At 57.2% G+C, this 24,976-nt stretch overlaps 1 protein-coding gene and 1 long non-coding RNA gene across 3 annotated transcripts in view; one reads left to right on the top strand and one right to left on the bottom strand.

Moving 5' to 3' along the window:
• The window catches only part of KCNQ4 (potassium voltage-gated channel subfamily Q member 4), a 53,488-nt gene that overhangs the window by 2,244 nt on the left and 26,268 nt on the right, over nucleotides 1-24,976 (bottom strand). The window contains exons 2-13 of one of the 2 annotated variants that reach the window (XM_086716612.1): nucleotides 21,020-21,110; nucleotides 20,224-20,350; nucleotides 19,755-19,930; nucleotides 19,008-19,133; nucleotides 18,509-18,619; nucleotides 18,222-18,317; nucleotides 15,265-15,353; nucleotides 13,429-13,590; nucleotides 6,340-6,560; nucleotides 5,360-5,459; nucleotides 2,936-3,067; nucleotides 546-675 (exon numbers count right to left, since the gene is read on the bottom strand). In XM_086716612.1, coding sequence (XP_086572738.1) covers nucleotides 546-675; nucleotides 2,936-3,067; nucleotides 5,360-5,459; nucleotides 6,340-6,560; nucleotides 13,429-13,590; nucleotides 15,265-15,353; nucleotides 18,222-18,317; nucleotides 18,509-18,619; nucleotides 19,008-19,133; nucleotides 19,755-19,930; nucleotides 20,224-20,350; nucleotides 21,020-21,110 — 1,561 coding nt within the window. The remainder of the gene's footprint in view (nucleotides 1-545; nucleotides 676-2,935; nucleotides 3,068-5,359; nucleotides 5,460-6,339; nucleotides 6,561-13,428; nucleotides 13,591-15,264; nucleotides 15,354-18,221; nucleotides 18,318-18,508; nucleotides 18,620-19,007; nucleotides 19,134-19,754; nucleotides 19,931-20,223; nucleotides 20,351-21,019; nucleotides 21,111-24,976) is intronic. The other variant, XM_086716613.1, reaches the window with a different exon arrangement.
• On the top strand, nucleotides 67-23,074 carry LOC147577950 (uncharacterized). Its single transcript, XR_015254635.1, has 5 exons — nucleotides 67-687; nucleotides 2,654-2,696; nucleotides 16,000-16,151; nucleotides 19,021-19,983; nucleotides 20,392-23,074. It is a non-coding gene; the product is annotated as an uncharacterized LOC147577950 (long non-coding RNA).

The raw sequence follows: 24,976 nt of genomic DNA, 5'->3' as shown, positions 1-24,976 counted from the left end.
GGGTTTGGGGCGGAGCGCGGGGCCAGGATGCGGGGCTTGGCCGGGGAGGGGCGTTTCTGGGAGACGCGGCTCCTCCCGCGGGAGGTGAGACAGGAAAGGCGGAGCTTGGCCGGCGGGCGGGACGAAGGAGGGAAGCGAGGGGGTGGGGAGGCGAGGTAGTCCCGGAGGGAAACTTAGTTGTGATTGGTTGGAATAGTCCGGGAGCTAGAGACAGACAACTGAGGGGGGGTTACATGGAAACAGGTGAAATTTAGACGGGTTTATCTGAGACGTTAGCGACTTGAAGGCGCGGCTTGGCAGGAGAGGGTGGGTTTATCGGGGTCGTCAGGTAGGAGTGGGCGGACTTCCTAGGAGGCGCGGCTTCTCTGTGGGGCGGGGATCGTGGGGTCCGGGACGCGTCTGCCCTGCTTGGGGCCTCCCCGGAGGGTGCTCAGGATTGCGGCTGAGAAGTGCACCCTCCCCTTGCGCTGGACCTCGCGGCCTTCTGGAGCTTCTTGGTCGACGACCAGCTCCGCCATACGAGCGAAACTCCATCCCATACTCACCTGCTTCTCCACCTTGACCACGCGTCCCATCATACTGATCTCATCCACTGCCTCCGTGTCACAGGGCCCCTTGTCTCCCTTCTCTCGGGCCTTCCGGTCCCCCGGCCCCCGGCCCACAATCTGGTCCACCCTGTGGAAGAAGGTAACCTTCTGGGCGTCGAAGCACCCAGTCACACGCCTCCCCCCCCCCCCCCCCCCCGACTCGAGAACTCTAGATTGCCTGCTGAACGGGGAGACACAGCCCGCAATGGGGAGAAGGGACCATTTTGCCCCTGACAAATGGAGACAGCTGGATGGAGGGCCCTGGGCCCCTGCTTTGAGTGTTTTCAGACTAGCCGAGCAAAGGCACCGCACACGAACATGACAAGTAAATCCACTGCCTGGTGGGAGGACAGGTAAAAGAGGGAGAGACACAAGCGGGGATGTGGGTTATAAGGTGGACAAGCCTGGAGCTGGTCCCACCTGATTTTTCTGCTCTCCTTTACAAGCATGGCTCTTGAAAATGTTATCTCTGTCCGCTTCTCCAACTGCTCTCCTCCCTTTCTCTCTTATACCTACTCCGGTCACGCTTTCATTCCCACCATCTCACTAAAACTGCTGTTGTCAAAATCCAAATGACCTCCATGTTGCTAAATTCCATGATCAGTTCTGAGGCCTCATTAAACTTGACCTTTTAGCAGCATTCGGACACATCTGATCACCCTTCCTCCTCCACTTCATTTGGGGTGGAAACCACCACCTTCTCCCAGTTCTCCTTCCTCACCGACTTCTCCTTCTCACTTTTCTTTGCTGGTTCCTCCTCCTTCCCCCCCCCCCCCCCCCCCACAAAACATTGTAGGCCCCAAGGCTCACTCCTGGGACCTCTTTTCTCTATTCACGCGAAGCGACGTCTTCAGTTCCAGATTTGCCATTCCTCTGTACATTGTTGGTACCAAAGCTGTATCTCCAGCCCACACCTCTCCCTGGAAGTCCACACTCCTCTGTCTGGCTGCGAGAGCAATACTCCACTTAGATGTCCAATGGGCATCATAACCCAACACTCCCCAACTCTCCCGAGCGAGACGTGCCACAGTCATTGCCTTCTCCATGTCGACAAACAGCAACTTTTTCCCGTTGCTCAAGCCGAAACCCTTGGCTTCAGGCCTTGACTCTTTTTTTTCTCCTATACCCCATCGGAGAACCCTGTCAGCTCTACCTTCAAAATATATCTGGAGTCGGCATATTTCTCCCCACCTCCACTGCTGCCACCCTGGTCCAAGTCCCCATCATCTCTGGACATCTGGACATCTGAAGTAGCCTCCTTACTGATTGCCCTGCTTCCACCCTAGCTCCCTTGTAGGTCCTTCTCAGCACAGCACTTAGGGTGCTCCTTTTAAAATGTAACCCAGATCTTGTCAGTCCTTTGCTCAGAGCTCTCCAAGGCTTACATCTCCCCCTGGATGAATGCAAGCGTGTTTGCAGTGGCCTACGGGGCTTTAAACAGTCCAAATGCCATTCGCCTTCTAATCTTGCCTACTTCTCTCGGGCTAGAGAACAGACACACTGGGCTCCTTCCTGTTCCTGAAACAATACCCCAGACGCCTGCCCAAGTCTTTGCTCTTGCTATTACCTCTGAAAACTCTTTATTTAAACAGCCACAGGGCTGGTTGCCCCACCTCCGGTTTTTTTTTCAAATGTCAGCTTCTTACCTATTTAAAATCACAATCCCCAACCCCCTAACCCTTAGTTTTCTCCTGAGCCTTTATCATCATCTGACATTGTCTAGTTTCACTTATTTTATCATCTGTTCTCCTTCCACTAGAATCAAAGCTCCACGGGGGCTGGGAATTTTGCTTTCCACCAGAGCCTCACTATCTGGCAAGTCACAAAAGCCCAACGATTATTTAAGGAAACAAGTGAATGAATGGGCAGTGATAATTCAGGCCACAAGAGGAGAAGGGAAAGGTGTAGGTGATTAGGGTCCTGGTGCAAGAATTCTTCCTATATGCTAGGTGGAGAGAAGAGGTGCCACAGGGTCCCAGAGGCCAGAGGTGGGTCCCACTGAGGACAATCTGCCTATCCCCTTGGGAGATGGGAGATCACTGATTATTTTCATCCTATTCTTTTAGGACCAGGAAACAGTCATCTAAAGACGTCCCCCCAGGAGTGCCGGTCAGTAGGGTTCGCACAGAGGACCTGCGCCTGGGTCCTTCTTCAGGCTTGGAACAGGTGCAGGGTGGAGCCTCGGTGGCGAGCTGCAAGCCAGAGGCCTTGCCCAGGCCAAAAACTCCAGCTCCCTCCGCGGTCCCTAGGGGGCGCTCGGGGCTCTGTTCGAGCGCGAGCGGAGGGGCTCCCACGAGCAGTCCTTGGGTGGGGGGCTGGGGCCACGGCCTCACTGCCGGAGCACCCACCGAGCCTGCAGGCTCTTGATCCGGCCCAGCATGTCCAGGTGCCCGGCCGAGTACTGCTCGATGACGTCCTTCACATCATACGGTCGCAGCGTCTCCTTGAATTTCCTTTTGGCCACCAGGAATTTCAGGATCCTGTCGGGAGAGGGGGGTCTCAGCGGGAGGGGATTCCTTCCCAGCCCCCTTTCCATCCCTTTGCTAACCATTTGCCTACCATGAGGGCATCTTCTGCTTGGGTCACCGCAAACAGCTTCTGCTGGGTCAGGCTCCCAGCCTCCTTCCCTACCCACCATGTTCCACCCTCAGCCCTCATAGGTTGGTTGGTTGGTTGGTTGGTTTTTAATGTGCCTGTATCTGCCTGGGAGGTCAGGGACTGGGCCTGGTTTCTCTATGCTAGCTTGGACACAGGGCAGCCATCTGTGAACACTGGTGATCAAGACCACTTAGGGGAAGACATTTTTGCTTTCACTCCACACATGCTTGTTAGTGCCACTGTGCTGGACCCTGGGTACCCATGGGGCATCGGATCCAACCCCAGGTCTCAGGAGCCCTGCTCTGGGGTGGGAGACAGGACACACAATTATGGGGAGACAAGGGCTGTGTCAAGGAATGGAGAGACCTCTCATAGTCTGGGACCAGGAGAAGGGGGACCTCAGCTGGGGAGGTCAGAGGACAAGTCTTGAGAGTGATACTTTCCATCCCCAAGGCGAGAGGAGGATGAAGGGAGGCTTTCTGGACACAGACAGACATGGAGGCATATGAGTGAGATTCCATTCAAAGTAGCTGGAACAGAATGTGAAGATAAGGGGTCAGTCCCCCCCCTCCACCCCCTGGGGAGGTAGGTGGCACAGAAGACAGGGAAAGAGATTGGCCTTGCAAAGGAGGCTCGTGGGTAGGAGGAAGAGGTACTCCGAAGAGCCCTGAATCCCTGGCAGAGATCAGGCAATGAGCAATTGGGGTGCTGAGGAAGGGGCCCTGTGGTTTCCTCTATGTTAGCATGATGGTTCTGCCAGCCTGTGCGGAGAATGCCCTGGAGGGGCAGAGTCTTGGGCAGGAAGACTAGACCTAGGGGCTGGGCTTGAGCCAGGAGCTGGCAGCTTTAGAGCAATTCAGGACGAAAAGGGACATCAAGGCTTCTGAGTCTGAGTGCAGAATGATGCCCATGGCTTAGGCAACAGGATGGATGGTGGTGCCCCTGCCTGAAATGGGGACACGGGAGGAGGAGCAGGTTTGGGGTATGCTGGGTGTGAGTTGCTCTGTGGGGTGGCCAAGGAGAGCTGACCCAGGCTATGTGGCAGCTCAGGCGATGTGTTCCAGAAGCCTCACTTGGAGGGGGAGAGACAGCATGTATGAAAAAGGGGGTGGGGAGAGGCCTCAGACTCTCTGGGGAGTAGAGGGGGATCCAGCTGACTCTGATTTTACAAAGAACACAAAGGAAAGAGCCTGTGGGTGGATGCATCAGCCAGAGAAGAGAGGAGGTGAGTCTGAAAGGCCTGGGGGTGAAGGCGGTCTCTGGAGCTAGAGCTGCAGGCCGGAGACAGAGTCTAGGCCAGGACTCCACGCCAAGAAGCTTGGGGGCTAGATGATGGCTGAGCCATGGCTAAAGGGCTCGGGGGACTCTGGCCCACTCTTGTCAAGGCCGGGAGACAGCTGGTAGAGTCAGCAGGGCAGGGGCATTCAAACTCGTTTAACCAAGACCCACCATAAGAAATACATTTTACATCAGAAACCAGGATACACACACACACACACACACAACTTCAATGTAGGTTTCATAAACATTATTTATCCTTCCTACAGGGGATGCACTCCGCTATTTTCTATTCTTTTTTTCTTTAAATGCTGACCGTGACCCACTAAGTTGATTTCACTAAGTTGATTTCAAACTGTTGTGACCTGTGGTTTGAAAAAGCACTGCTCTAGAGGAAGCCCTGGGGGAGACCGACAAGCTGAGGTCAAAACACCCAAGGAGAGAGAGAGGAACTTTGAGACACAGAAGCAAAAGGAAGATGGAGTGAGACACAGAGATGGAGGGAAAGAGCACACAGGACAGACGCAGGGAGAGTAGGTAGCTGGTACACAGCTAGGGGGAGAGAAAGGGGTGAGGAGAGGAGAGAGACACAGAGAGGACACCGCGGGGGTAGGAGAGGGACCGTGGTGGGCAGCCGAGCCTACCGCCCTACCCAGCTGGCCCTCCAGACGTGAAGGGGATGAGCAAACCCTGCTGGGAGCCATATGCCCCTCCCACCCCACCCACACTCCAGGGCCCCCGCCAGCCAGCACCGCCAAGGGTGCCAGGCGGGCAGCAGCTGGTGTGCCCAGGAGCTAGGCCAGGCCTGGCCATGAGGGCAGGCCCCAGACGGGGGGCAGCAATGGGTGGCAGACGGATTGGGGGGCCGGGGGGGGCACCTCGGGCCTCAGTCTCACCTGACGGAGCGGATGACCGTCTTCACGGCAGGCATGACATCGTCCACTGTGAGCTCACACTGGTAGCTCTTCTCCTCTGCCACTTCCTCCGAGGGGCCCTCTGCAAAGTCAGGGGGCCCGAGTGGTGGCAGCAGAAGGGGGCCACTCCCAACCCCGACCACCACTTGCCGAGCCACCCTTAGAGATACCGATAAAGAGAGGCTCAGTAAGGGTGCAGAACCTTCCTGGGGGCACGAGGCAGACCAGGCTCCTGCCTCCCTAGCTGCCTTACCCAGGGTGGAAAACCCTGGTTTACTGCGTGCCCATCTGCCCTACGACCAGTCACAGTAAGAATCTGCCCAGTGGCCAGGTGAGCGGAAGCTGCTTTAGGGCACTTCTGGTTTGGCCTGAGGCAAATTACACACAGCCCCGGAGGAAGGCCTATGGTCCCACCAGGACAGTTAGCCCCGGAGACAAGGGGGAAAGGCCCTGGAAAGCAAGTCATTCTCTCCCCGGGGAAGAGAAATGCTTCTTCCCAGGCCAGTACGCTGCATGGAGAGGGGATACTATCCTTGTTCCATGGGGGTGGCAGGAGTGGGGGAAGGCCAGGCAGCTTCTTGGGCAGGGGAGAAGAGGCCCTGGGCACTAGCCATGCCCCGACTCCCATAGGTCAGCACCCCTCCCCCCAAAGACTGGTTTGTGGGATTCTGTAACTTTCCAATAAGTAGCAAAGGCCAGGATTCAAACCCAGGCAGCCGGGCTCCAAAGCCTGTACTCTTAACCACTACCAAGTGCCACCCTCTGAATTCTCATGTGATTCCAGAGGCCAGCAAAGCAGGTGTCACGACATCCATTTCACAGACCAGAAGACCAGAGCCCAAAGATGGTCCATCAGCTATAGAGCTGGGACTAGAACTGTCTTTCTGCCCCCAGCCCGGACTGTGTCCCCACCCTGCCCCCCATGCAGGTAGGTCCTGGGTCCCAGACCCCCAGGGGCTCACCCTCAGCAGAGGTGCGGGGTTTGAGTCTCAGGGAGGCCCGGAAGCGGGTGCGGTCATTGAAGCTCCAGCTCTTCTGTACCTTGGTGGGGCTGGTGGCCTCACCCACCTGCTCGCTGCTCGGGGAGGTGGGCATCGGTGGAGGCGCCAGGTGCTGCTTGGAGGGGCCCGTCCGTCGCTGGGAGCTGCCCATGCGGATGCGGTCCTTGATGGCCATCCGGCTGCTGGCAGGGCAGGTCGGGTGGGGGAGAGAGCCAAGTTAGCTGGAGCTGGGAGCGGGTGTGCGTGGGGACACCGCTGACTTAGGACTTGGGCATGGCTACTGGGTTTTGATTCTCCACCAAGTGGAGACTCTGGGGATGGAACAAGGGTGTGGTGAGGGGGACCCTGACTCCTACAAGAAGCTGCTGCAGGGTCAGTCTGAGCCGATCCCCTCCCTACCCCCATCTCCCACCCCTCATTGCGCGGACAGATAAGGGGTGCACAGGAGACAGATGTCAGGACGGAAGGAGTGAGAGACCCAAGAAAGGAGTCAGAGACAGACAGGAGGATGGGAGAGCTGGGTCTGGCTCAGGTGGGTGGGTGGAGGTGGAGATGGCCACCCTTTGGGCACAGACAGGCTGCTGAGGGGTGGAGAGGCTCACCTGGCCATGCACACTGAGAAAGGCCTCTGGGTCCTCACTGTACACAGAGGCAGGTCGCGTGGAGTCGAGGGTGTGTGTTTGTGCACGTGTGCGTGTCTGTGTGCGTGCGTGTGCGCACATGTGACGGTGTGGGTACCCAGGTACCAGGGTGTGGACACGTGTCCACATTTTCTTCCTTTCCTGCCAGAGCTCTCTGATCCCACACCGGTCAGGTCAGGGCTTTAGGACCTAGTGCAGCTTTGCAGGCGGTGCAAAGGTCTGCACCACGCAGATTTCGGCGTAAATAGTGCCCCTATTACGGGGCGCGGTGTGCCGGCTACAGAGGGTCCAGCTACTGGGCCCTCGTATCTGCCCCAGACGTGCCTGGTGCCCAGCCTCCCGGTGAAGGCCTGTAACCTGGTTCTGTGGTCTCCACTGCCTGAGCTCTGCCCACCTGGACTGATGTCCTCCCTCCCAGACCCACACCCCCCACTGCCTAATGAACCCCCATTTCAACAACACCCACACGTGTCTGTGTGCACGGGAACGCACCTGTGCATGTCTGTGTGTGTGCTCAGACTTCCCTTCCCACACCCCAGCTCCCCCACCACATCCCCCCAGATCTTGGAGGAAGACAGATGCGGGGAGGCCTCAGGTTGTCCAGGATGTGCCCAGGTTAGCCAGTACCTGGTACAGAAACTCTGTGTCCAAGAGTTTCAAGGACCATGTTATCACTGTCTGAATAGGACCTAGGCAAACGTCCCCCATCCCATGCCCTGGGGTGTCACCACTGCCTCCCTGCTGTGGGGACCTTCCCAGGTTGGGGGCCCTTCCACCCCAAACGTCTGGGGCCCTGGCTCAGGAGAGCACCAGCCAGTCTTGGAGGAGGCCTAAGGTGGGGCAAGGGTTGGGGGAGGAAACTGTGTCGCCTACTGTCGGGGGCTTTTGGGTCAAGAGTTAAGCAGAGGACGGATTCTGGTTTCAGGGCTGCGTGGGAGCTAGGGTCCCCCATGCCTGGGGCATGGGGTCCAGGGTACAGAGCCAAGGTGCTGCGGTGAGGAAGACGTCGAAACCAGGGGCACCTTCGGGAAGGCAGCCAGGATGTAGGGCCATCCTTAGGAGTAGGGGCCTCTGCCCAGAAGGGAGAGGTTACATAGGTCATGGATTGGGGCCCTGAGGATATCAGAAGGGAAGGACGAGGCAGCCCCACAATCCAGCATGCTGTTTGCTGGCCCAGGATCCCCTCAATGCATCCCAAAGGTTCCAACCAAAGTTTGAGGTTGGGTCTCCCAAACTTTCCTCTGCAGAGCCATTCCTTGGGGCTCTCCTCATGCTGGCAAGCACCCCCCACCCACCCGGCCCGTGCAACCCCTTCCTTTGTCCCCCACTCCTCCAAGGGGGAGAGCAAGAGGGAGGTGGAGAAGGCCCTGCCACTTAGCCAAGGGCCTGAAATCCCAGATCTCTGCGCCCGGCACATCACTCCAATGACGTTCTGGGAGAAGGGGGTGACCTCCCTGTCACGAGAAGTGTGCAAGCAAGACTGAGCTTGCTCTCAGCGGGACTTAGGGAGGAACGGGTCTGGAGGCTTGCACTAGAGGCCTTGAAAGGTCCCTTTCCAGCTCTGATGCTGTGATGGTTGAAGGAGCTTCCAGCCTGGTTTGTGGGGTTCTGTAACTTTCCAGCCAGAGGCCCTGGGCCCCTCTGCAACAGAAGGAGGCACTGTTTTCCCAGGGGTGGTTCTAGATTCCAGCTCCTTGGGCAGGGCCCAGGAAATGGCTCACGTCAGCCTCTCTGGAGCCTAAATGCTCAAACAAAATGGAAAGAAACCTGGCACACGGTGGACATCAGAAGTGCTCCTTCCCTTCCCAAGCTCCTCAGAACACTCAAGGTCCTGTCTGAATGCCTTGGCCCTCCCAGCTCTCTCGGCCACTTTGTGTGCTGGGCTCCACGTTTACCATCCTGAGTTTACAGACTGGAAAGGAGGTAAAACCGCCTGCCCAAAGTCACAGAGCCCTTGTGGATGCAGCAAGGACCAGGACCCAGTTTTTCCTGACTTGAGAGACTGTGTTCTTTTTCTGGGACTAGCAATTAGGAGAGTGTCTAGGGCAGTGGTTCTCTGAGAGCACCTTCACTCCCTAGGGGACGTTTGGTACTATCTGGAGACATTTTTGGTTGGCCCACTGGAGGCTGCTCCCAGCATCTAGCAGGTTGAGGCCGGGGAGGCTGCTAAACTATGCTACATAATGCACGTGACAGCGCCCCCCCCCCCCCCCACCAGTGAAGAATGATCCGAACCAAACTTCCATGGTGCCGAGGTTGAGAAACTGGCCTAAAGGGTCGGTTGGTGCCTGAAACCCAGATGGGGTAGGCTTGACTGAGGCTATCCTGGGTGGGAGGTGGGGGCAAGCTCTGGGCACAAGCTGCCCTTGACTGCCTTGCTGGACCCACCCCTATGCTCGCTTCCACATGGAATGACTCTAAGGATTCTGATATCGAAGGCCAAGCTTACGCGGGGAAGAGGCAGCCTACCCCTCTGGTGCTGCATAAAGCCCCTCTTCTCAGGACTATAGAGGCAGCCTCAATGTTGGCCCCTCTTCTCTGGCCCTGCCCTTCCTGGCCATCATGCCCACATAGCTGAAGTCACCTTGCAAAGGGGCAGATCTAACCCAGCGACGTCTTGACTTAACCCTTCAGGGGTATTCCCATTTCCTTCAGCTATGGTTTCCAAGCTTTTTTTTTTTTTTTTTTTTTTAAATAAGATCTTAACTGCTCAACATACCACATTGAACAAGGCCAACCATTCATACAGCACTTCCTATGAGCCAGGCCCAGTTCGAGTGGAAGCAGATGCTATTACCGTCTGCGTTTTACTTCGGAAGAAATTGAGGCCCCCAGGGCTTATGGTCACGGTCCCCTAGCTAGTGAGTGGTGGCCAGGTTCAGATCCAGAGCCCTATTCCTAAGAAGCACTGCATCTTGGATGAGCAGCCAGGAGCTCTGTCACCCATCTACTGCTGGGCCCCTCAACCCCACAAAGCTCCAGAGGCACTTTGGGGAAACCCGAGACTCAGTGAGCCCAGGCTGCCAGGCAGGGCCTACAGGATGATGCTCATGCAGGGCTCTGGGGTTCTTCGGGATCCGGCTCTGCCCCCAGCCTCACTCCTGACCTCCCCCCCCCCCCCCACCACCACCACCACTCTCAAATCTGGCCACACTGGGCTGCCTGCTCCCTTCCCACGGCTGTGCTCTCTCACCTCCTTGCTTTGGTGCACGCTGCTTCCTTGGCCTGGGATGCCCTCCCTCACGTCCACTCCTTTTGGGGCCTCCTCTGGGAGGTGAAGTGCCTGACCTTGGCTCCGTAGCCCCTCTGCTTCCTCCTTTTGTTGCATTCATCACACTGAATAGCAATTGCTCTTTGCAACGCTCCAGGCACCATTTTATTCATCACTGTGTCCCTAGTGCAGGGCCTAGCACAGGGCAGGTACCAAGGAAAGTACTGGTGATGCAGCTTTAAGAGTTGGGCTCTAGAGTTAGCAGAAGAGGTGCCAATCCCAGCTCCTTCAGGCATCTTCTAGGTCCCTAGGTGGGCAGTGGGAAGCCAGGAAGCTAAACCCAAAGCCCGGCAAAAGTCAGAGTGGGAAGGACCCTCAGAGAGCCTCTAGTTCAATCTGCCCATTCCACAGATGGGAAACTGAGGTCCAGAGAAGGGAAGCAATTTGACCAAGATCACACGGGGGTCAGCGGCAGAGCCAGAACTCATCCCAAGGCTCCTACCGATGTCCCTCCTGGCAGAGTCCCTCCAGAGCCTGCCCCCCAGACCTGGCAGAGGCATCCCCAGGAAGGTAAGAGGCTCATCAGGGACCCAAGGCAGACGGCAGGCGGCAGGCACATGCACCTTGTCCTTGGCCTATCCTGTCCCCCTCTCCAGCCCCCGAACTGGCTGGGGCAAGGAGGAGTGGGGACAGGAGGAGCAGGCGAGGGGGTACCTCGGTCTCCAGCTGGCGTGGATCCGAAAGAAACTCCGTTTATTACTAAACATCTGGCTGGAAGTTGAGAACAAGACACAAACAGGTTAGTGGGGAGGGGGCAGGTGGGCAGAGCATGGGGGGCTGCCAGGATGGGGCTGGCTTCCTGTGGCCGGTGGGAGAGAAGAACCCCCACCCAAATCATCCTCCAGCCCGCATCCCCAGGATGCAGAGATTCTCAAGATCTGCACACGGATCTCCTGGGGAGAATGTTAAATAGGCAGAATTCTGTGCCTCTTCTCCAGAGATTCTCCTTCTGTGGGCTTGGGGAGACATCCGGGCATCCGCATTTTGAACAAACACCCCACAGGTGCTGATTCAGGAAGTCAGTGGACCATGCCTTGAGAAATATCATCTTAGCGCCTCATCAAGAAACCTCAAAGAGAGGAGGTGCTGACCCTGGCAATACCATCCCCCAGGAAGTTCTGTTCCTTGTAGTCTTGGAACGTGCTCAGCCTGGGTCCATCCACAAGTAGCACTAAGGGGATGACCAATGAGGAGGAGTATATAAGTGTATGTGGGTGTGTGTGTGGGGGGGGGGGGGTCCTGTCTGGAGTACCCACCCCATAGGTCCAGAAAGCCAAGAGTGAGGATATGCCCACTTGGCCTGAGCCTGATGACTGATGTCCTAGAAGTCACAGCTCAAACCCCTGGGGTCTCTGGGAAGAAGGGACACTCCACCACCATCACCGTGAGCCCCAGCCACACAGATACTCCAGGGCAGACAGACACAAGGCTGGGAGTTAGTGATGGCCAAGCCCCTAGCAGTCATCTGGTCCTAGGCTTTGGGGGACCCAGAGTCCTGGAGCAGCGGTGGGAGGGAGGGGTGTTCCACTCCAGGTTAGTCTCAATTTTCAGTACCTTTCTATCCAAGCAAGGTGAGACCAGAGCAAACCGGACACTCCAGAGAGCACTGGTTCAGGCCCTGGGCAGGGCTGCTCAAATACCAAAACTCTTGAGTCTTACCTATAAGCTGTGGTTGGGTGAGGTTGGGGAGGACAGTGAAGGGCCTTCAGGCAGGGACAAGAGAATCCGGCTAGGACCACACCAGGGACTCGCTTCCAGGGAGCTCCCAGCCTGGCCTGCCCAGTCATGCTGCCCGTCCCTCTACCCCCTGACCTGTTCGGCCCCTGGCCAGAAATGCCCTCACAGAGAAGAGGGAAGACATGTCGTTCCCAGCATCCTTTGCACCAACACTCCCTCCTCCCTGTTCCCCAGGCCTTTTAAGCCCAGAAACCCAGAGAACCCAGAGCCCCTGATCATCCTAAACATTGCTGATGTTCCGCCTAGGACCCAGAGGCCCAGAGTCCCTCAGTGACTGTCTCAAGGACACACAGCATCAGGCGGCAGAGACAAACTTTCACCACGCCACCTTCCGATCACTGAATGGCTGGTCTCTTCTCCCCTCCCTTGTTCTGGGTCCTGGCCTCAGAATCACAACTGAGGCTCAACGCCCAGATGTCTACCTGGCTGATCAGGGATGATGTGTGAAGATGAAACAAAAGAAAGAGATGGGTAGGGGTCAGGGGAGGAATGAGGGGGGATTGAATCCTTGACCCCAAAGCTACACTTCTATGGGAGCGGCCACTTTCCCATACTGTGAGTTAGTGAGCTTCCCTTATCCAAAAATGCCTGAAACTCCACTATTTTGAACATTTATGTGGGGGTAAGCATCGTTCTTTCTTTGTTCTTCTTTCAGGATGCAAAAGCTCCAGGAGAGACAGGTCAAGGGGAAAGAGACAGTTACGAGCAGCAAAATGTCCCTCAGTAAGGAAGAAAGGCATTATAGGAGCATCCCAAGAGGACCCTCTGGGATTAGCCAAGCTGCGGACAAGGGTTGCACAAGACAAGAGCATTAGTCATTGGTTGCGTTTACGTAGGTCCTAGAGCGGTTCTTAGGCACAGAGCTCTCTCTCCAGCTGGCTCCTCACTCCCGAGAGGCAAGTTCAGGGGCAAGCCCCTTCTAGAGGAACATGCTGGGGGAGGGGGTTCCCTGCCCTCATGCCCCAGAATGGTGCCCACGATTACCTGAGCCGTAAGCACCTGTGGCCAGCGGCCTCCTCCTCTCTCCAGCTGCCCAGGAGGGATGGGGGTGCAGGAATGGAAGAGTGAGGGGGACGCGGAAACAGAGAAAGAAAGAGGACAATGGAATGAATGGAGGAGGTGCTGGGAAAGGACAGTGCGGATAGCTCCCCCACTCAGACCCTTAGAGCCCCAGGTGACAAACAGGTGAGTCCAGCCTGGCCTCTGCAGGGAGGCTTTCCGTCTGTACCTGTCAGGCCATCCGACGACAACTGCCCAGGCCTCATGACAAAGCCGGGGAGTCCCCAGAACAGGCCCAGACACCCACATGGTGGCTGCAGGCAGGTCTGAGAGAGGATGAGACAACGAATGGAAGAGGAGGAGGAGAAGCAAGAGGAGGTGGCGGCCCCGGGGGGCCCCTACCTTTCCCCAGGGCAGAAGGAGGCGCTGCCCGGCCGGTGGCAGGTAGCAACGGGCGGGTAACGGGAGGGTGCTCCATCGGGTACCGGCGCCCGCCGCACCTCCAGGGGCCGTAGGCCCCCGTTGCGGGCCCGTTGCACGTGCTCAAACAAGAGGGCCAGCTCTCTGCAGGAGAGGGCGCCATCAGCGGCAGGCAGGGCCGTGGCACCACCCGCTCACCTGGTGGGCACCGAGCTCCAGAGCTCAGATCCTGCCAGGCTCTGCCTCTAGAGGTGCTCACCAAACACCCCAAGCCAGAACAGGCAGGGTCGCAGGTGGGAGAGACGAGCCTTCCTCCCTCCTTTTCTGCACCCAGTTCTTGGGAAATCCTCAGGGCTGCTGGGTACGGTTTTGCAGGCGGGGCACAACTTGAGGGCACCCTCAGAAGGTGGCAAGTGGGAGCTCAAATCCAGCCTCCTCTCTGCTCATCAAGCAGAGTGCCCAGACATGAAGCTGTGCCTCGCTGGAGGCCAGCGGCAGCCCTGAAATCCTCACCCTCCAGATCCGACGGCATCTTAGGGGGAAACTGAGGCGCAGGAGAGAGACTTGATTGGGGAGCTAGCCCGGCTTCCCACTCCTGCAGCATCCACTCCTGCCACTGGGTTCTTGGAGACCAGATTGGGGCTCAGCTTCTTCCTAAGCCTCCAGGCCATTTCCTGGTTCCATAACCCAAGGAGGATATCTCCCCTCTGCCTTCCCATTGTATGGATGGGGAAACTGAGCTCCAAGGAGCAGCAGGCCCATGGACCTAGAATCTCCAAACCAAGCTCTGCTCCTCTTACTGGAGGGCCCAACACTATCCCCAGATCTTCCCTCCCCCTCACATACACCATACTTCTAACAAACCAGCCCCTGCCCCACTCCCCAAGTCTACCCCTGGAAAGGGAGGCTCCTTCTACGACCCCTGTCTCTGAGGTAGGAGCTTGCGTCTGTCAAGTGGAGCCCCCCTTCCCAGCCCCTTCTCTCCTGTTCCTCCCCTAGGAAGCCCCTGGAGGCAGTGGGGAGCAGGGAGGGGGAGCCAGGTGTAGGGGTGAGTGGAATCACGCAAGAGCTGCTCTTGGAGAACTAATCAGGAAAAAGACCTGCCCGCAGAAGCGCTGAGCACAGCAGCCTAGCCCAGCCTCGTGCTAGATGCCCGCTTGCCCGCGGGACTGAGCCACACTCTGTGGTCTCCATTCCTGCCCAAGGGCCTGGCCAGGCACCTGGCCACACAAACCTCGGAGATGGCTATTAATAATGCTCTTCGTGGAGCCACCCCCGGGGGCAGTCCTACCCTGGCCTGGGCCAGTGGGACGAACCCACTTCCGGGTGCTAGGGCCAGTAAAAATAGGGTCACCTTCACACACACGGGTGCTGGGGTGTGTCCGTGAACCCAACTCTGGCACACACGTTCTTGCCCCTCCCACACTTGCTCTACCCGGCTGGTAAGGAATAACCCTACCCTCAGCTCGAAGGGGAGATGAGCTGGCTGCCCACCGCCCTGAACGGCAGCCCTGTGGGTCAGCCTACGGACGGCCAGCTCTCCAGAAACCAGGGTGCAGCCCCATGGGGCAGGGCTCCACCCCATGCCCAGTGTCCACCGCCTTCCTGGGGCAGAACAGGGCGGGAGAGAGGACACTCCGGGCTCTGCATTACATAGGATTTGCAGAGCCAGCCCGATAACGCCTCCGGGAGCCATCACCCCTTCCCCACCCTCCAGGGCTGAGTCCCAGCCACTTGTCCCCAAGGGGTGTTACCACCAGCCCACGCCCGCCCATTCCGCCCGCCACCCCCCCCCCCCCCCCGGAAGGCAGGGCCTACCTGAAGGATGGGAGGATACTGTCATAGTAGTACCAGGTGGCCGTCAGGTAGGCCCGGCTCGTGTCGGTGGAGTACAGGCGCCACGCAGCCTGGTCGAATGAGGGAGAAGAAGGGGGAGGGGGAGGGGGACAAAGCATCAGGTAAGCCTCTGAGCCCCTCAGAAGGAACCCAGTCCTTGGGTCGGCTGAAGGGCACTCAGAGCCAGAGGCCAGCTTCAATTCCATAGCCATCAGCAGGACCAGACAGACTTCCGCAAGGTAGGGAGCAGGTGGGCATCAGAGCCAGGGGTCTAAGGGAAGAGCTGGGGTTTTGTAAGGCAGACATGGGTTTCCAGTCCCAGCTTCGCCCCTTACTAGCATGGACAAATAAGGGAAGCTGCAGAGCCCCTGTCTCCTCATCTGTAAACCAGATGTAATACTACCTACCTAACAGGGTATCATGAGGATTAAAAGGGCAAATGTGTATTAAATGCCAAGTGCAGTGCCTGGCATATGGAAGACACTTAACACCGGCTTCTCCTGTTGAACGCTCCTGGTACCTCCTCCCACCACAGCTAGTAAATCTCCATTCATTGTGCATTTGATTAATGTCTTCCTCTCCCCCTAGACTCTAAGCCGTGTCTTGGTCACTGCTGTATCCGTTAGCACATAGTAGGTGCTCTGCAAACGTTAGGGGAATAAATACTGATCGCGTGAATTATAATTACTACTAATAAGTCCACCCCATCTTTCGCAGCTGCCTGTCCCTGCCCACGGGGTTGAAGAGGGAAGGAAAGAGCATCAGAGCATCACCTACCAACCCCTCAGCATCCACAGATTTGCAGGATTTCCTCTGCAGCAGGAGGGATGAGGGCTGGGCAAGAGGAAGGACTGTCCCTCTCCCTCCAGGTAACGAGAAGAGCCAAGGAGAGACTGTGAGTGGGGTGATTAGGGAGGGCAGGGAGGCATGGACAGAGCACAACTGAGCCCTGGATGCCCCCCCCCCACCACCACTTCGGGTGCCTCTTGTCCTTAAGGGACTGCCCACTGCTGACCTCACTGGCCAGGCACCCTCCTAGGACAGGAATATTTTTACTTCCTGCTTGCCTAGGCCCCTGGCTTGAGCTGGGGAGCAGCTGCCAGAGCTGTCTCATTAATTATGGGCACCACAATACCAGCTGTCTCTTGGCCTGGACAGTGCCAGCCGCCTGCCCCTACAATGCCCCTTGGAAGGCCAGCTCCCGGGGGACAACGGCCATTGTGCCCCAAGGGATGCCGAGAAGGAAAGGCTGGGCTGGTGGCTCGAGATAGCAGGGATGGGGACGGGCTCCCACCCTGGGGAGGAGAGATAAGTGGGGGTGAGTCAGACTTGGATTAGGGAGTGCGAGGGTGGCATGCTGGGAGCAGGCCAAGCTGGGATGTGCCAGTATTCCCTGAACTACTTCCCGCAGGGGCTTCTCTTGCACACACCCTGACTCGAGAGAAGCCAGGGCTGAGTCACAGACTCATATAAAATTGGAGCCTTTGCCTCAGCCATGCCCTATCAGAATGCCTCAGCACAGTGGGGGAAACTGAGACCACACGCTCCTTGGTTTTCTTCCCACCCCTCTGGCTGTTCCTCCTCTGTCTCCTTGACTGGCTCAACTCTGCGGGCCCTGTCACTAACTGCTGAGGTTCCTAAGCATTCTGGACCATCTTGTCTCCTCCGTCGTCTTTCCTCTCCCTGCGGGGTGAACTCATCCGTGCCCTGGGCTTCGTTACTATCCAGGTGCAACGGCTCCAAGCCTTCTCTGCCCAGCACACCCCTCTCCTCTCAGCCGCAGACCCGCATATGCAGCTGCCTCGTCAACATCACTGCTCAGGGGCTGAGGCCCCCCAGACTCCACGTGCTCCAGCCAAGCTCACATTCCTCGTGTCTCAGATCTGGTCCCCCCTCCAGGGAGGAAGGCGATCGATCATCCAGTTGGGCAAGCCAAAAACCTGGAAGTCACCCCCCACACATGTCCCTCACTCTCTTCCTCACTCCTGATGCTGCTAATTTCACCTCCTAACTATGCAGAATCGGCCCACTTCTCCCCATCTCGTCTGTTGCTATGCTAGTCAGGTCACCCGGCGCCCTGCCTTGCCCACACTGTGGCCAGAGCCTCGTATCATCGCACACACACACCTGGGTCACCCTCCAATCCATTCACCTATTTTCAAAACACAAATCTGATCATGTCACCCACTCCTGCTTTATACCTGTCAGTGGTTCCTCCCTGCTCTTAAGAAAATGGGAAACTCCTCCCCGTGGCCTTCGGGTCTGGCCCTCACCCACTTCCCCAAACCCTTCCTCCTTGAGCTTTCTGTTCCAGCCTCCCTAGCTTCCTTCCAGTTCACCAAACACACCATGTTCCCCTCCACCACAGGGCCTTTGCACATGCTGTTCCCTTACCCTGAATGCTCCCCCCTTTACCTCTACACCTAGTTGACTCCTGCCGGTCCTCCAGCTCTCAACTCGAGTGTCAATTTCCCAAGGTCATCATCCCTGAGTTCCCCTTCAAGGTCAGACCAGGCCAGGACCCTGTTAAACACTCTTCAGAGAACAATTTCTTTCTTTCAAAGTGTTTAATCTCAGTTTATAGCTACACCATTCATTTGTGTGAGTGCTTGTGGAATGAGCTTACTGATGACTGCACCTTTGGTGGCAGGACAAGAGGCCCTAGGCCCCATTCCAGTGCAGGCCGTGTAGAGTTGGGGCTGGAGCTGGACAGTGGGGCAGCTCTGGTGAGTCCTGAACTGAGCCCAGGGAGCAAGAGAAGTTTCTAGCAGTCCCAGTTAGCATCCCAGCTCTGCCTCTGACTTGGCACGTGACCCCAGAAGAGTCACATCTGCTCTCTGAGCCTCAACGTGGAGCCACAGTTGCGAAACTGGGAGGCGTGGGTCAACACACAGAGTTGATAACACCAGTTCATTTCATGCTTCCTTGGCGTCTTGTACCTGGATGAGGTTAGCTGCAGGCATCCTCCTCTTCTCGAAGTGCTTCTGCCGGTGCTGCTCCTGCACCTTCAGGGCAAAGCCAGAGCCAAGGATGCCCTAGGGGAATAGGCGTGGTTGGGAGGGGGGGGGATGTGGGGGGGACAGCAAAAGGCAGAGAAGGTCTCCATCACTGCCCATCTGAGATGTCCCTTTCCCATCCATGCAAATGGGGGCTAGGGGCTTGACAGGTTCTGCCCCCAGGACCTCTCTCCCCCGGGATGGGAGATCCTAAATGGATGGCGACTCACGGCAGGCAAGGCAAAGAAGGAGATGCCTAGTAAGGCGAAGCCGGCAGCCAGGACCCTGCCCAGCCACGTGTGCGGTGTCTTGTCACCATAGCCAATGGTTGTCAGTGTGATCTGGGGACACAAACAGTTTACCCTCAGGGCTGGTCTCGGGAGCCACCCACAAGAGCTTGTTGGGACACAGGCAGGTGGGAGCCTGATCATGAGGGCGGTGCCCTGTGGTCACTCACAGGGGCTGGTTAGGGGCATAGATGGATCCCTCCCCATCACTCCACCATGCTGGTCAGGGGTAAGGTCACAAGGGCTTGGTGTGGGGAACTACATGGAGCACAAACAGATTTACTGGGGCAGGATGGGGGCTAACACAGGGGCTGGTCACAGGGGGTCCCAGCCTTAGCAGAGAGGACAGAGACAGGCCCGCTCAGCCTTGAGTCAGGGTCACAATGGTCACGCAGGGGAGGGTCCCAGGGAGAAGGGCAGCCCTGCACAGACCCTCACGCACCGTCCCCCACCAGAGCGAGTCGGCGTAGGAGGAGAAGTCAGAGTTGGCGTCCTTCTCGGCCAGATAGACCAGGAAGGAGGCAAAGATGAGCACCAGGAATCCGATGTACCAGGCGGTGATCAGCTCCTGCGGTGACAGCAAAGATGAAAACGTCAGGAGGGCCGAGCCAGAGGGGTATAAGGAAGCGCCTAATACTGTGTGTACCTGGGAGAGGGGGGCAGGTGGGAGTTTCCCAGAATGACCCCGAGAGGTGTTCTGGAGGGGGGATAAAGGGGCCCCACCGCTTCGAGTTCCCTGGGGGCGGCTGCCCATCTTTCTTTCCCAGCTCCTCCTTCCGGGGAGACCCTGCCCCGCCTTCCCGACCTCAGGGTACGCCCCCGGCCCCGCCCTTGACCCCCCCACCCCAGGTTCCAGGTTCCGTCTTCAGTCCCCAGGCCCACCGCCCCTCAACACCCCACACACCCCAACATCCAGTCCCCCCCACCCGCCCCAGCTCCCCACTTTGCTGTGCACACAGACTCACCTAACCCAGAAGCTTCCGACTGAGCCCCTCAACCCCTTACCCCTCAAGCCCCTCCTCCTGGCCTGCACCTGCCCTCCCCCTGCAGACTGGCCCTTGCCGGGCCTCAGAGATCGGCCCCTGTGGCCTGGCCCCCGCCGGGCCCACAGTCTCCCCATCCCTGGGGCTGGACTCGGGCCCTGCCCCACTCCCCACCTCCGGCCCCGGGAGACGTCCCGCCGGCGCACCTTGCTGTGCGCGTAGACCACGGAGCCCAGCAGCTTCCAGGTGCCACCGCGGCGGTCCATGCGCACCATGCGGAGGATCTGCAGGAAGCGCATGCTGCGCAGCGCAGACGTGGCGAAGATGTTGCCCTGCGTGCCCGCGGCGATGACGGCCACCGAGGCCACGAACACGATGAAGTCTGCAGGGGCGGGACAGGCGAGCTCACCAAGGCACGGTGCATCAGGACCCGCGGTGGGGATCCTGGGGCTGTCTGCGGGGGAGAGCGGGGGAGGGGAGGGCGGGGGGGGGGGCGATCCTGGGGCTGTGGGGGGGAGGGAGGGGGGAGGACCGTGGTGGGAGGCGTGGAGGGAAGGGTCGGGAGGGTCGTGGAATCTCTGTCAGCAGCGAGGGTCTGGGTCAGGGGTGGCATCAGGGCGTCAACCCTGAGGCTTGGGGTCAGGGGTCAGGCGCGGGCAGGGCAGGCCTTATTACCGATGACACAGAAGGGTTTTCTGGCAAAGCGGAAGCGGCCCTGCCATCCTCGGTAGCGGCAGCAGCATCCCGCGGACCAAACGCGGATGATGTACTCCAGGCCAAACACCACGATCATCACGAATTCCTGTGGGACCAGGGGCCTGAGTTCTCGTCTCCACCCTCCAGGAGCGAGGGCCCTGGTCACACAGCACCGGCCTAGCCCGGAGTCCTTGGGTTAAGGGTACCAGGATTTCCTCAGACCACCTCTCCTGGACGTTCTTACACCTGGCTGGACCCGAGGAGAATTCCAGAAGGCACGTGGCGCCTTCCACAGACTGAAAGCCCCAGTCTGTCTTCCATTTCCTGTCCACCAGCTGTCTGGCTTTTTCTGAGCTTCACTCTGCCCTCCCCCTCCCAGCTATCCCAGACTCAGTAACCCTGACTGGGTGACCTAAGGGGTGGCTATCTGTCAGCTGTCCACTTCCAAGGTGCTTCTGTTTAGAGAGAGGGAGAGAGAAAAAAAAAAAAAATCACACCAGGGGTTGAGTTAACAGTTTGGGTCCTGAGAAGGAGTAGGGCTTTTTCAACCTCTTCTCTGAGCCCAACATCAGCCCTGGCTTAGCGGCAGGAGGTCCCTCAACACTTGCTCTAAAGCAGAAGATGAAGTCCAGAGAGGGGCAGCCATCAACTCTGGGAACACAGCATAGCAAGCCACTCTCTGAGCCACAGTAGGAGAAGCCTCTCTGTCCCTCTACCCTGAACCCCAAGGTGCTACCTTACACAGCCTCGCTCAGACCCGGACTCTGGCACTCACCAAGATGAGGAGACACTCGTTGGCAAGTTCCTGGTGCTCCTGAATTGTGGACAGCACGGACAGCACCAGGCAACTGAAGACCAGCAAAAATCTGCAATAGCAGCATGGATAGGGTTAGAATGCTGCACAGACAGGACAGCCGAGGAGCCCCTGGCAGGGGGCTGCGGGGTCGCAGGAGGATTTGGGAAGAATTATCCGGAAGGCAGAATCAGAATCAGGGTTCCCTGGAGTTGTGGTTCTGTGCTGGACAAAAAAAGGGAGAAGCCCCAAGGTCTGGGCTACTGAGCTCACAGACACGTTACAGGCCTCTCAGTTCCCTTCAATGCGGGCTGCAGCCTGGGGAGGTGGTCATTCCTCTGGGGGGCGGCAGGTCTGTCTGGGCTGGTGGTGGAAACACACCAGCTCAAACTCCCACAGTCAGGAAGCGCCTCCAGGCTCAGCCATTCACAAGTGGTGCCCTCGGTCTTAAGACTGTCTTAAGAGAAGTATCTCAGAGGTCAGCTGGGGGCCAGGCACGGTCAGCGGCTGAGGGAGGGGTCTCTGCTCCCTCTGAACTCCAAGGTTGGCAGGAGCATCGCTCCATCTGCAGAATGGGGACAATTGCCTCTGCCTTCGTGGGCTCTTAGGGAATTAATAATGAGACAACTATGAAAGGAAAGGGGACTAGGGAGGACAGGGAAGGAGGGAAGGATTCAGAGTGGGGTAGGGAGGGGAATCAGGCCTCATGGAGCCATGCCATGGAGGCCTGGAACTCCCCTGAGGGCTGTGGGAAGCCCAGAGAGAGACGTTTAGAAAAGGGAAGAACTTTATATGCCAGTTCAGCCAACACTTCCCACAACCCCAACCACACACATGAGGAAACTGAGGCCCAGACAGGGAAAGGGATTCACCCAAGGTCACTCACTATGTCCAGGACAGAGTTGAGATTAGAGCCAGGGTCCCCCACTTCCCAGTGGACGGGAAGAGGGGGAAAGGGCATGAGGAGGGAGGCTGGAGGCCTCAGTACGTGAATACGTGCAGAGGCAGCACAAGGAATCTGGACTCCCAGAAGCGCTGCTCTTTGGGAGGGGGATGTGCCGGACACACATGTGCTCTGGAAGAGACTCCGGGGGAACGGGCTTCTCTGGAAACACATCCCTTATGAACTGACCCACAGCGTTCCCCAAATGTTCCCAGCGTCTCCCCGCCTGGGACGGCTGGCAGGGCATCCTGCCTGAAACACCCCAGCATCGGAGCCTGCTGAGTCTCTGCTCACCCTCGGCTCTGGGAAGCCTCGGGGATGCCCTCCGCCTCACTGTTCCCTCTTCAGATCGCCCCTTCCCCGTGCTTGCCCGCGTGTATGTGGCCCACGTCACTTTCCATATGGCTTCATTTGTGTTTCACGGTGCCAGGGGCATGGGCTCAGGGTCAGAGAGACCTGGGTTCAAATCCTGGTCCGGCTTATACAGTCCCCTACCTTCCCTGAGCCAGTCTCCACATCTGTACGGTGGAAGCTGATGGGGAGGTAGACCCGTGAAGGGCATGGCTCTACCTCCCTGGACAGGGGTTCCCAGGCTGCTTGGAGGGCAGGCTTAGGGCTGCATCCCAGCACATGCCCTTGGGTAGAGGAGGCAGGTGGCAGATGTCAGCAAAGGGTTTTGAATGAATGAGTGAGAAGGAGGCTTCCTTGGCCAGTTCCAGGCGAGAGCTGAGTCAGCAAAGACAGAGGGCACAGGGAGAGGAGCAGGGAGAGCACCCACTCCTCATGTTCAATAATTAACCACAGAAAACCACATCCCCCAGGGAGGGGGGAAGGCCGCTGACCCAGGGCTCGGGGGCAGAGGGCCTGCCCCCCCCAACGCCCTGCTGAGGTCATCTCATTCAACCCCCTCCCCTGGGAAGGGCTGCAGCCAAATTTTGATGGGCCTTCACCCCAGCCCTGGACAGAAATCCTTCCGTCCCAGTGCTCAGTTGATGTCAGATCCGCGGGTGAGTGGGCCACGCTAGGGGCTTCCTGCTGAGGCTTTCAGGAATTTATTTTTCCCAACACTGTTCTTTCTATGTCTATAAAATGGACACATCACAATAGGCTAAATGAAAGAAGCAGATCATAAAACCTGATCCCAGTTTTTACATTTTTTTAAGGTTTATTTATTTATGTTGAGAGAGAGAGTATGAGCAGGGAAGGGGCAGAGAGAGAAGGAGAGAGAGAATCCCAAGCAGGCTCCATGCTGTCAGCACAGAGCTGGATGCGGGGCTTGAGCTCATGAACTGTGAGATCATGACCTGAGCCAAAATCAAGAGTCAGACGTCCAACTGACAGAGCCACCCAGGTGCCCCCCAAATACCTATATTTTGAAAATGGGGGGGGGGAATTTTTAAAAGAGGGTGGCTCCTGGGTGACTCAGTCATTTAAGCTTCCGACTTCAGCTCAGGCCATCATCTCACGCTGTGGTTTGTGGGTTCGAGCCCTGCGTCTGGCTCTGTGCTGACAGTTCGGAGCCTGGAGCTGTTTCGGATTCTTTGTCTCCCTCTCTCTCTGCCCCTCCCCTGCTCACACTCTGTCTCTGTCTCTCTCTCTCTCAAAAATAAATAATAAACATTAAAAAAATATTTTTTAAATCGGGGGGGGGAATCCCTGCTTGGGTTCTCTCTCTCTGCCCCTCCCCCATGCACACGCACTCTTTCTCTCTCAAAATAAATAAATAAACATTAAAAAATAAAATATAGATATTTTTAATATTCATACCAAGAGTCAGAAGGGCTTATCTCTGGGTGGCAAGATTAAGAGTGATTTGGCTTTTGTTTTGCATTTTTGCTCCTCTGCATTTCCTCGTATTTTGTTAGAATAAACAGGGGTGATAACAAACTAATGGGAATTTTAAAATGCATTTCCTTAAAAGTACAGAGAAAGAGCCACCTTCAATCCTGCCCCCACCTCTTTACCATAATCGCTTCTGCCGTTTGGCAGGTGACAGGGCGTGGCAGCCTCTCCCCAGGAGTCCAGCTCACATGTCCAGCTGTCTACTCAGCATCTCTTCTCAGATGTCTGGTGGCCTCTCAAACCAAACATGTTCAAAACCAAACTCCATTTGCCCTCAAATCTTGTTTCCCTCCAGTCTCCCCATCCCAGTAAATGGCACCACCTGCCGCCCAGGGGCTCGGGCCAAGTATCTAAGAGTTGCCTTTGATTTTCCCTTTCCCTCACCCTCCACATCCTGCCCTTTAGCAATTTCTATTGGCTCTACCTTCAGAATAAATCCCTGCACAGTCCACAGCTCACCATCCTGACCAAGCCGCCACCACCTCGTCTCTGATTGGCCTCCCTGCCTCCACTCTGGCCCAGCCGTGACCCACTCTCTCCAAAAAAGCTGGCGTGATCTTCCTACAATGCAAAGTTGGACGCCATCACTCTCCTCCAACTCTCCCCTGACTTCCAAATTCCCATCACATTTGAGAGCGAACGTTAAACTCCCCAGCATGTGCAGCAAGGCCCCGTGACCTCTGGCCCCCACCCCACCTCTCAGACTTCATCTCCTCCCCTCCCCTGCCTCCATCACGTTGCTCCGATGACCCCGACCTCCATGCCATTCCTGGAACACCAAACCCATTGCCACCTCCAGGCTTGGCACTTGCTTTGTTGCTTCCTCTGCCTATTTATTGCTCCTTTACTCATACAGGTCTCTGTTCAAACATCACTTCCTCCGAGAGGCCTTCCCTAACCACCCCCTCTCCAGAATAATAGCCCCATCCCCCTCTCTCTCCTTGCTCTGCTTTATTTATTTTTTTCATAGACTGAGTAAATGAATAGCAGAAATTCACATGAAACAAACATTAAAGCACCATGTCACCAAAGCCCCCAATTTGTACCCACTGAGAAGGCTCCCAAAGCTCTAAGCACATCCATCCCTGACCTGTTGGACTCCCCCAGCGCCCTTCCTGAGAAGGGAAGAGAAGGCAGGTCTCTGACCTTGACCA

This window comes from Puma concolor, chromosome C1 (genome assembly GCF_028749965.1).
Source record: "Puma concolor isolate L17-30 chromosome C1, mPumCon1.1.hap2, whole genome shotgun sequence".
NCBI lineage: Eukaryota > Metazoa > Chordata > Mammalia > Carnivora > Felidae > Puma > Puma concolor.
Note: the sequence above shows the minus strand (reverse complement) of the source record. Positions and strands in the feature narration are given on the sequence as shown.